Genomic DNA, 11,976 nt, shown 5'->3' on the forward strand with positions numbered 1-11,976 from the left:
GCTTACGGGAAAAGTTCACCTCTTAGATATCTGGGACAAGACACCCTCTTTCTCTTGGAAAATTCTGATCCTTTACTTTTCTTGGGTAATATTCCAGGTACGTGTCATGAAGCTTCTCTGTTGGAATCCAGTTATTTGGATCAAAATTAAGATTGTTTTTAAAACTGCATTCTAAAATTGGAGCTCTATATGTGAAAATGTGGCAATATAAGTTACTAGCAATATTGTGTTTAGGTGTTGCTGGGAATAATGCTAACAACTAATATCCCTGGTTTCTTTAGAGAAATTTTTTTTGTCTTGCTCTTTTTTATGTTTCCAACACTTCCAAAAGATTATGACTGACAGAAGAAAATGAGAGACTTGTGGTCTTCCAGAAGTTATGAAACTGAACTTCCAAAACCCATTGCCATTGGCTAGGCTTATGGACTATGCCAGGGGTTGTTATTTCAACCATATTTGCAGGGCAATAGGTTCCTCACCCAGAGCTAGATGGTGATTTGAAATAAACTAACACAGGCTCACCTTCAATCTTTAGTTGTTATTTCTACATTATTTCTATATGAATATTTGACCATGGTATTGGCAGCTAGAAATTAAATGTTTTCTACAATTTCTATGTCCCCAAATGAGTTTTACTAAAATATTCACAGTTCCATATATATTTCAGGTACATTTTTAAACAGCTACACTATTATGAGAGGTTGGGATATGGGTAAATGTCAGTTATGAAAAAATAATGATATGGTCAATCCATAATTTATCCTCCTTCAATTGTACCATTGTGCAACTTTAATTCACTTGTAAAGATATTGGCTTATACGTTCATTCCGTTACAGGGATTTTTGTTTATGATTCCTGACTTTTGTCATAAATTTATTCCTGGTTTTCGAGGAGGAGTACAAGAAGGTGCCATTTCACCTGCTGGTAAGACCATTTTTATTATATCAAGTAATTAAAAATGGAGGAAAAATGCATACCTCAAAACAATTATCTGCTTATTCAGCATGTTTCTAATTAAATGATACAATCACTGATCCCTACCAGGGGGAGAGCCTTCTCTGTGGCAGCTCCTGCCCTCTGGAATGACCTGCCCCCCGACCTACGTACAATTGCGGACCTGCGCCTCTTCCGCTGAGCCCTGAAAACTCATCTGTTCCATGCGGCCGGCCTGGCGTAGTTTTGATTGGGTTTTGTTAGGGGTTTTATATTTTAGAGCAGGCTTTTATGTAATATTTACTGTGATTTTTATTATTGCCTGTTCACCGCCCTGAGTCCCGTAAGGGAGATAGGGCGGTATATAAATTTAAATAATAAATAATAAATAAATAAATAAATATGCTGGCCTGGATTTCCCTCTCATCCTCAGTGGCTCCTAGAAGTCCTTTTGTCTTAAAAATAACATTTTTTTTCTTGCTGCCTGTTACACTTGGAGATATGTAATGTTGCTTTTCTCTGTTTTGAAATGCCTTGGACCTTGCTGATATATATCACCCACACCCACATTCATTGCTTATAACTTGTGTTTATCTTCTTCAAAGCCTCTGGGGCAGGGCTGAGCAATTAATTTTTCCAAGCAGTCACATGAGAAACTGGGACTCTTGTGGAGGGCCAGACCAATAGGACTGTGAACAGGTGTACACATGCACTCATGGCACATATATAAATTGGAAAAAAGAGCTGTTGGCTTCAAAATAAAAGCAATGCAGTTTTATTGTATGCATGGTAAACACTTATTTACATTTGATTTCTAATTTCCAATTGATCTCATGCAAGCTGGACAGGGACAGCCAAAGGGCCAAATGTGGCCTGGTGGGCATAAATGCCCAGGTTTACTCTGGAGGGATGAGTCCTCTTCCCCTGCCTCCAACAAGAAGTCATGAACTGTGGTGGCACAGTGGTTAGAATGAGTATTGCAGGCTAATTCTGCCAACTGCCAGCAGTTCAGTCTTGACCAGCTCAAGGTTGACTCAGCCTTCCATCCTTCCGAGGTTGATAAAATGAGGACCCAGATTATTGGGGCCAATATGCTGACTCTCTAAACCGCTTAGAGCAGGATGTAAAACACTGTGAAATGGTATATACTGTAAGTCTATTCCTACGACTATTACTGAGACTGTACACAATAAAACTGCTGATAATTAAGCAGAGAACTGCTCGCTTCTTCCTATAAAGAGGTTTTTCTTTGGGAATTGATGGACATACAGCTGGAAAAAGTCATGAAAATTATATATCAACTGCAACAAGATTATTTTATACACAAAGATAGAAAGATTTGGCACTATTCGATGGAAGAATGGTTAGTGGAGATGATGGAATTTGCTGAGATGGCTAAGTTGACTTCTTTGGTCAGAAAAAGACAATATCTACATTTATTGCTGACTGGAAACCCTTTATAGACTTTTTGCATGAAACAAAAAAAATGTGATTCATTTTTTTATTACATAAAATCTTATTTAGCTCTTTATCATTGATTTCAAATTCTTTAAGTGCTTAAATTTATAATTATTTTTTTTTCTTCATAAGCATAGACTCATCAGATGGCTTTTCAAACTTGTCATTCCAAAGACCTCTGACGCCCTTAAGATAATTAACTAGGCAATTTTCAAAAGTGAATAGAAGCATGGTTAGCGAGTATGTCCTTTAAAAGGCTCCTCCATGGTTAAGAACTTGATGATTGATCCCTTCGTCTCCCAGCACCCAAACCCAGAGGAAACAGCTGTCCTTTGGTCTCCCCGTAAGGAGCTACTGTGTGGAGCACACATGGTTGATCTCCTGTACTCTCCTTGTTCAGAGAGGTTCTAAAGAATCAATCTACTCACTGGTTCCTCGGTCTTTGACGCAGTTGTGTTTAGCTCATCATGCCTTCCCCAGAAAGCCTATTGTTTTCTGTTTCTGTTTTCTGTCATCCAGAGTTCTTTTGGAATTGGACAGCCTCTGAATCATCGTCATCCTCTGTTTCCTTTCAGGTGTAGTACTCAAATATGAGATTAACGGACTACAAGCCTGGTTTATAACGCATGCCCTCTGGTTTGGAAATGTTTACTACTTCCAGTGGTTCTCGCCCACCATCATTTTTGACAATTGGATTCCAATCTTGTGGTGTGCAAATATTCTGGGCTATTTAACGTCCATATTTGTTTGGTTAAAAGCCTACTTCTTTCCTTCTAATGCAAAGGACTGGTATGTTGATATTATTTATAAGTTATATTAGTATAAATGTGATGATAATTTGATGAAGACTGAATGTTTTTTTCTGATCAGTAAAGTTAATTAACCCAGAAGCTATTTCTCTGCCTTTCTTGCTATTGTACTTTTACTTGCTACTGAAGATCATAAATATCTAAGCGTGTCATTTCAATTCCTAAGGTCTGATGATGTTGGAAAATCATTTGTATGTGTTCAGCTTATCATATACAGATTCTGCCTGCCTGTCTTGAGCATAAGGTCTTCTAATGGGGGGGTCTAATAGGGTAACCATGTTTTTATATCAGAAATGTCTCCTTGAAGTGTCTTGAAAGAAACAGTAATTCAGTCACTCTTAAAGAAGATATGCCTGGAACTATTGTCTTATTTCCAGTATCCTCTTCTTGAGGTAGGTTCTTGAGAAGGTGATGACTTTTCAGCTTCATGCATTCTCGAAGGATATGAATTATGTGCACCCATTCCACTTTGATACCATTCTGGTTTTGACATTGAAACTTGTTTGTTCTGACAGATGATGTGCTCTGGAGAAGTGCAATTTTGTTGGTACAAATTCTAGTTATCTTGGCATACCATTGGTATGCTGTCATTCTGAATGGATTATCTAGATCAGAATGTTCTTCTTAATTAGATTTTCTCTATCTCCTCAATCAGCTCCAGAGAACAGCATTATGGTGTTCGTGTTCAGTCTTAGAGGCACCTTTGTTGTTTACCATCTATATAAAATTGCTAACTAGGTCATTAGAGGACTAAAAGTAGGTACTATTAGTATACTGTTGACATCCAACTATATTTCTTCATTCTCAGAATCAGGTAAGACTGCAGATATTGGACTAGATACTATAATGGCCCAGATGAAGTTCAGTATCTTGAAGTGGAATCCTAACAAAGTAGTGACTTTTTGAATTGATATTTTGTGAAGCCAGAAATTAAATAGGTTTCCCCACCCTGGGCAGAGTTATATACTGCCCCTGAAAGAGCAGGTATACACCCGTAGTATATACCTGGATTCACCTCTATCTCTGTCACAACCAACAACACAATGCATTTATCTAGCTGTACCTACCTAATTCTGAAAGCTCCAACTTTCTGGATAGGAATGGGCTGGACTCATCCTCTGATAACCTCCCATTTAGATTACCATCACATCATAAACTGTCCTCTCCAGAGCAGGCCTATCATCAGTTTACACTCTGTTGATGAAAGCCCAGATGCGCTGGGCAGGCCACTTTGTAAGGATGCCAGACCATCGCATCCCTAAACAGCTCTTCTATGGTGAGCTGTCTCAAGGAAAGCGATCGCACGGGGGACAAAAGAAGCGATACAAAGACACGCTGAAAGCATCTCTCAAGTCCCTGGATATCGATACCATCTCTTGGGAATCTCTGGCGCATGATCGACCGACATGGTGTACCCTGGTTTACCAGGGTTGCCAGACATATGAACACAGAAGGACAATCTTGGCACAAGAGAAGCAAGCACTCCATAAAGCCAGAGCTGGAAATGCTGAAGCAATAGTGTCCACATTTCTCTGTTCAGTATGTGGCAGAACATTCCGTGCTAACATCGGTCTCATCAGCCATCTATGGACACACCGCTGATGGCCCATAATCCATAAGATGTCAAGGTCCTCTTCATCGAAATCGATGGACAAACAACACATCATAAACAGGTCTGCCATTGAAGAAGACTCAGAAATTACAGTTGTAGGCCATTCCTTGAGATACTCTTCAGAGACAATATAACACTGGTACTGAAAGAATAGCTCTGGTTACCTACACTTTATCATTAGAGTTCCAGTAAAAATATTAGGACCAATACTTGAGGGAGTGCTTCTCAGCATCTACCTGTCCAGCTGTTAAATTCTGTAAAGTCTTCATAGGTAGTTCTCAACTTACAATCGTTCCAGAACCTGCCCATAACAGTCAGAAGCCACGATGGTCATAAAGTGGGTCACCCATGTGACCAATCCAATTTTATAACATTTTTGCAGTGGTCATTAAGCAAGTGCCGCAGTCATAAAATTATTACTGCGCTCGTTAAGCAAACACGTTCATTATGGGGCATTTTTGCTGAAAACTGGAAGTAAACACCAGATTTTAGCAAAAACACTGTAAATTGTAGCCATATGACCGCAGGATGCTGTAAACCAGTGTTTCTCAACCTTGACAATTTTAAGGCATGTGGACTTCAACTCCCAGAATTCCACAGCCAGCAATGCTGGCTGTGGAATTCTGGGAGTTGAAGTCCACATGCCTTAAAATTGTCAAGGTTGAGAAACACTGCTGTAAACAGCCATACATGCAGTCCAGTTACCAATAGTAATAGCACTTAGGCTTATATACCACTTCACTGTGCTTTGCGGCCTTCTCTAAGCGGTTTGCAGAGTCAACATATTGCCCCCACCAATCTGGGTTCTCATTTTACTGACTTCGGAAGGCTGGAAGCCTTGAGCCGCTCAGAATGGAACTCCTGGAGTGAGGTAGCTTGTAGTACTGCGTTCTAACCACTGCACCATCACCAAGCACCTGAAATGCGGTCATATGACCGGGGGGGGGGGCAGCCATCGGAGCTTTGAACCTGTACTTTGCAGGGGCTTTGTCATACTTTGAATGGTTACTTGTAAATCAAAGACTACTTGCATTTACCCTGGAGCCAGGTCAATACTGATATTATCCACCTTTTGGAGTCAGTTGAAGATTCTTTTGGTAATGAATGTCAGCTCTTATCTGGAAGTTATGAATGCTAATACAACTTTTATTCTAAGGTTGGAGTAACAGAACCTTGCAAGTTTGAATATACTACTTCCTCCCTGCTTTTATCCTGAAGAGAACTATGGAGAGTTAAATCATAGATGTTATCTCAAATTATATTTCTGCCCCACACTCAGATTTTGTTTATCTCACCATTGTATTGGTCTCCTCTTGTTCCTCAAGGGTTATTCCTTCTCCCATTACACTGAACAGGTTATAAATGTCTGAAATGAAAATAAATAACATTGTAATTAATGTCATCAGACTAATCAGTAATGACATCCATTTTGTTTGTGAGTGTTCTTGCAATTTCATTTGGTTTTTAAATTAATGTATAAGAAACTTTTGTTTAATACTCTTTAATATTCTATTTTAGCAAATTCACTGACAATTTCTTCTATAACTTCATGATGGGAATTGAATTTAATCCACGCTTGGGAAAGTGGTTTGATTTCAAATTGTTTTTTAATGGCCGACCTGGAATTGTAGGATGGACTTTGATTAATTTATCCTATGCTGCAAAACAACAGGAATTGTATGGACAAGTCACTAATTCTATGCTACTTCTCAATGTCCTACAGGTAAACATTAACATGTGATTAATGTTAAATGCTATCAATAACAATTTTCCCCAATTAATTTCCTCAGGTGATATGTTTGTGTGTGTGTATGTACACACAAAAATACAGACATGTATGAATTACATGCACACATCACTTTTACATCTGTCTGCAATTTAATCAGTCTCTTAACTCTTTCAGGATGACTGTAGTTCCACAAAATTCTTCCTTATATCAGTATCACCGTTTACAAGCTATTCTTCACAAAATAATGACCACAAAATTATTGGAATTGCGAAATATCTCAATATGCTGTTGATTTCAACCTCAAAATCTCATAGGTTCTCATGCGAGTGTTCACAAAACAATATTCTTGCATAAGATTTCAGTGAGATAGGTAACATCTGTGTTTTTGGAATGATTTTTATCCCCACTCATACTATGAGGAAAACATGGAAAATCTCAATATAACTCATTATATTGGAAGATATATTGGAATGTTTCTCTGACAGTGTAGTAATAATTAAGCACCAACTTACAATAAAAAGTTAAAATTAAAGAGAACATTGTCTATGGAGATTCTCATCCATCCAGGTCATGGTTGTCCCAAAATCATGCTTTTCCAAAAGGCAACTGGACTTTCTTGGTTTTTATTTGAAAATATTTTGCTTCTCATCCAAGAAGCTTCTTCAGTTCTAAGTGAGGACAATGGAAGGATTTATGTTCTTTGCAGTCATTTGGTCATTCGCACTTTCAGGGTTGGTTGTTAGCCCTCTGAGAGTAGTTGAGGCCACTTAGGGGTTTATCTATATCTCAGAGTCCAAATGGGCGTGGAACCTTTTTGGGACTGCTGAAACAACTGTATTGTAGACAGGAGACAGGCAGTATCTATTCCTCCCCCTTTGATAAGGCTGTTCAGTTTTAACATAGATGACCTCTTCGACCCTTCTTTCAAACCTGTGGTCCTCTCTGTCTGGAATATGATCTTTGCTGTCTTCAAAAATCTGACCCTTTAATTTCAGATGCAGATAGACTGCTGAATCCTGTCCTGATGAGTTGGTTTTCCTGTGTTGTGTCATATGTTTGTGAAAAGGTTACTTTGTTTCTTCAATGTACCAGTCTGCACATGTCTTGCTGCATTGTACTACATACACATTGCCCAGTTTGTCTCTGAGTGCTTTGTCCTTGGGGTGGTCAAGCTTTTGCCTTAATGTATTCCTGGGTTTAAATTGTGCAGGTATGTTGTGTTGGTTGAAAATCCTTTTGAGTTTTTCAGTTATTCCTGCAACATATGGAATGATAACATTGCTCCATTTGTTGTTCTTTTCTTTGTCCATTTTGAAGAAGGTCCCTACTGGATCCTTTCATGGATTTGATGATTAGGATAACCACAAGTTCTGAGGACTGCCTTGATATATTTTTGTTCCTCCCCCCCCCCCCCTTTGCTGGTAGGCATACCTTCAGCCTGGTGGTATAGGGTCCTGATTATTCCCAGTTTGTGGTCCAGTGGGTGGGGAGAATCAAAATGTAAATAGTGATCTTTGTATAGGTTTTCTGTGTACTTCAGTGTTGAGGCTTGATATGTACTTGCACAATCCAGGAAAGCCACACTATTTTCCTTAACTTCTTCCTGTGTGAAATTAATGTTTCTGTCCACAGTGTTTATGTGTTTGGTGAAGGGTTCCACTGACTGTGTTTTAATCTTGACTCAAGTCTCATCTACATACCTACATACCTTGAGTAGATGGAATCAGATGCTTGCATTGGATGTCTAATTCTACCTACTCACTATGGGTGATACCTGATTCAAGATTAAAACTCAGAAAATGGAAGTGGAAGCCTTCACCAAACACATCAATACAAAACCTCCTTGGAGGGGGATCCCCCCCCCAGGTATGTGTTTGTGGGGGTGCTTTCTCAGGGTGCAAATGGGGACAAGGAAAAGCTACCTTTCATTTTAAGCACTGCATCTTCAAGGGAATCTCTCTCTCGTTTGCACCTTTTCTAAGACCGCTGAGTTTTTTGCTTTTGTTTTGAGGGTGCTCCAGGTGCCTCATGTTTTGGCAATTTCCTGCCTCCTTTTCGTGGTTTAACTTGGTGTCTGTGTCTGTGTCTACGCTCCTTTCTTCATGCAGTTCTCAAGTTTGCAAGCCAGCTTGCAATCGGGGAAGGGGGAGGGGAGAAGCTGTGTGTCCAAGGGAATCCCTCTCTCATCTGCACCTTTTCCAAGGCTGCTGGGCTTGCGCAATGCCCACCCCCTCTCCCTCCCTCCCTCCCACTCTCTTTCTCTCTCTTTGAATGGTTTTCTCAGCATTTCCTCAACATGCTCGGTCTTTGGTTTGTTTTGCTGGAAGGCTGAGTTTAGTATTGCCTCTTTTCCTTCCCACTTTCTTAGAAGCAGAAAGTCACTGATCTAATCTAATACAATGTAGTAATAATAATAGAAATAAAGTGCATTATTTCATTATTTAGAAAACTTAGAATAAATATAATGAATCATTCTGAAACCTCCCCCTCTGATCCATGGAAAAATTGTCTTCCATGAAACCGGTCCCTAGTGCCCAAAAGGTTGGGGACCTCTGCTTAAACCCAGGAATACATTAAGGTAGAAGCTTATCCACTACAAGAATAAAACATCCAGATGCAAACTGAGCAACGTGGTATGTAGCAATAGCAACTTAGACTTATATACCACTTTACAGTCCTTTATAGAGTCAGCATGTTGCTCCCAACAATCTGGATCCTCATTTTACTGACCTCGAAAGGATGGAAAGTGAGAATCGAACTGCTGGCAGCTGGCAGTCAGCAGAATTAGCCTGCAATACTGTATTCTGTATTGCGCCACCACAGTGCAATGCAGCAAGACGTGCAGATCTGCACATTGCGAAAACAAAACAAGCACTTCACAAATGCAAACCCAACACAGAACAGGCAGTTCAAACCGCCCTTTAATTGCTCCAAATTTTCTCCAAATGCTCCCACGTTTCTGGCAAGCCCCAGAACAAAGTAAGACACACACGCCTTCAGTAGCCTCTGCAAGTAGTTTCACAAGTTTTTTAACTCTTCAGTAGATTAGAAGAGTAATTTACTCAAGGCCACAGTAGATAACAAGGAAAGAAACATACATCCAAAATCTAATGAGTCTGTGGAAATACCAGCTTGCCTGAGCAGTTTCAGAAGGGAAGCCAAAATGCAATCCAAGGTCTTTGAACCCCAAATCAAGTTTGTCAGCCAGTCCAATGGTCAGAGTTTCAGGGTTTCCAAGCAGAAATCACAACAAAGAACAAGAGATCAGAAAGTTGTTTCCAAGGTCAGCAACGGCACATAAAACTCCAAAAAAATCAGTGTTTGTTCCTGACAAATGCCCCTCCCCACAGCGTCTCCTTAAGTCTGTCTCCAGGTGTGACTTGTGGAATGGGGCGGGGTGCTCTCCTCCCGAGTAGTTGAGCCTGATTGCCTTGTTCCCTCCTCCTCTCCACTCTCCCTGCTCTAGAATCAGGAGGGGGTAGCCCTTGCTCATCGCCTGAGCTCTGTCTCTCATGTTCATCCTGTCCCAATCCTGAAAGACCCTGGCCTGCCTCAGCCTGCTCTTCCCCACATAACTCTGAAGCCACAGACACCTCTCCCTCAACCTCCATAGGCTCCAGTTCCAGGTCATTTTCCTCAACAGATTCAGGCTTCTACAGAGGCATGACACTCATCAGGACAAGATTCAGCAGTCCATCTTCATCTAAAAGAAAAGGGTCACTCTTTTGAAGATAGCAAAGTTCACATTCTGGACAAAGAGGACCATTGATTTGAAAGAGGGGTAAAAGTAGCCATCTATGTTAAAATCCCCCTTATCAGAGGGGGAGGGATATGATACCATGTATCTCCTGTCTACAACCCAATACTTTCAGCAGTCCCCAAAATATTCCACACCTCTTTGCCCTCTGATTCAAGTGATTCTGAGGATATAGATAAACCACCAAGTGGCCTCAACTACTCTTCTAGAGTTAATAACCAACCCTGAGAGTGCTAATGACTAGATCAGAGGTCCCCAGCTTTTTGGGCACCAGGGACCAGTTCCGTGGAGAGAGGTTTTTCCATGGACCAGAGGGTGTGTGGTTTTGTGTATTGCCTGCATCTCGTGGATGGGGCTTTGCTTGTTTGTGTGGACTGGTTTTGGGCATGCTGCGGCAAGGTACTGGTCCATGGACCGGGGGTTGGGGATCCCTGGACTAGATGACTACAAAGAATATAAATCCTTCCATTCCCCTCCAGACAGTTAAAACTGAAGAAGCTTCTTGGATAAGAAATGAAACATTTTCAAAGGAAAAAACCAAGAAAGTCCAGTTGCCTTTTGGAAAAAGCACCTTTGCGATAAAGAGGATATTGGAGTATCATGTTCTTCAATTATAGGGCTCTGTGAAAGTGCTGATAGAATCATTAATTTAGAATTTTAATCAATGCTATGTAAGTGTAATCCCAAAAACCATGACTTGCATTTTATATCTAGATAAATTTGAGCTTCTCTCTCTCTCAAAGATAGCATTTATTCACATGCCTATTTTTTTATAAGTGTAATAATAATGTGTATATTTTTCAGGGTCTGTATGTTCTGGACTTTTTTTGGAATGAAACTTGGTATTTAAAAACAATGGATATTGCTCACGATCACTTTGGATGGTATCTGGCCTGGGGAGACTGTGTTTGGCTTCCCTATCTCTATACTCTGCAGGTATTTCATCATATGCATTTACTCTTGTTTACATTCAGCTGCTTCTAGAAACAATAGAATGTTTCCTCCTTTAAGACAGCACCTGGGGTATCATGATGGCTGTTCACGTTTAAGAATTTATTTATTTTTTTGAATGTTTGGGCCTACTGCTTCAGGGAGTAAACTGCCCTGGCAGTATTATTTTGGGGAGGTAATGGGCAACTCCTAGTGTGATGGTTTCTATTATGTGGCAGTTGAAGGTTAGCTGGAAAAACAACTGGAAGCTGATGTTTTGTGTGGTGGCTGTAGGCCAGTGCCTGATAACTATATGCCAGAGTTGAAAAAGTGAAACACAGACTTTCAGAGACCAACCAGAGCTGAAGAAAAGAGAGAGAGAAAAGGGGAGAGAGACAGAGACAGAGACTCAAAGAATTTGGATGAAGAGACCAGAGACTGGTGAAACTAGGATGAAGTGGGGGGAAAATAGAAAATATACAAAAATGTGGTGATGATAATGTGAGGTTGTTTAGGAAGATAGCTGAGAGTAGAGATGGTGAGAAAAGAGTGGGTTGAAAGATGATAAGAGATAGGGAAAGATACTGAAGAGAGCAGAACAGATTGGAATTGAAGATGGAAGTAGTACAAGTAGTCCTTGTCTTACCACCATAATGGAGCCTGCACATTGTGGTCATAAAGTGGCCCATAAAGTGGATGTGATTGATCCAATTTTATGGACCACTTGTAGTGTTGTTGGGAAGAAAAG

The 11,976-nt window shown here is 40.2% G+C and overlaps 1 protein-coding gene across 1 annotated transcript in view; it reads left to right on the forward strand.

The window, feature by feature from the left end:
* The window catches only part of LOC107294556 (7-dehydrocholesterol reductase), a gene marked incomplete in the record, with an annotated part of 22,333 nt that overhangs the window by 8,176 nt on the left and 2,181 nt on the right, over positions 1-11,976 (forward strand). The window contains 5 exon segments of the mRNA XM_015823791.1: positions 1-97; positions 837-924; positions 2,967-3,180; positions 6,331-6,535; positions 11,103-11,234. Of these exon segments, the coding sequence (XP_015679277.1) occupies positions 1-97; positions 837-924; positions 2,967-3,180; positions 6,331-6,535; positions 11,103-11,234 (736 nt within the window).

This window comes from Protobothrops mucrosquamatus, unplaced genomic scaffold (assembly GCF_001527695.2).
Source record: "Protobothrops mucrosquamatus isolate PMUCROS unplaced genomic scaffold, P.Mucros_1.0 scaffold1989, whole genome shotgun sequence".
In the NCBI taxonomy this organism is placed as follows: Eukaryota; Metazoa; Chordata; class Lepidosauria; order Squamata; family Viperidae; genus Protobothrops; species Protobothrops mucrosquamatus.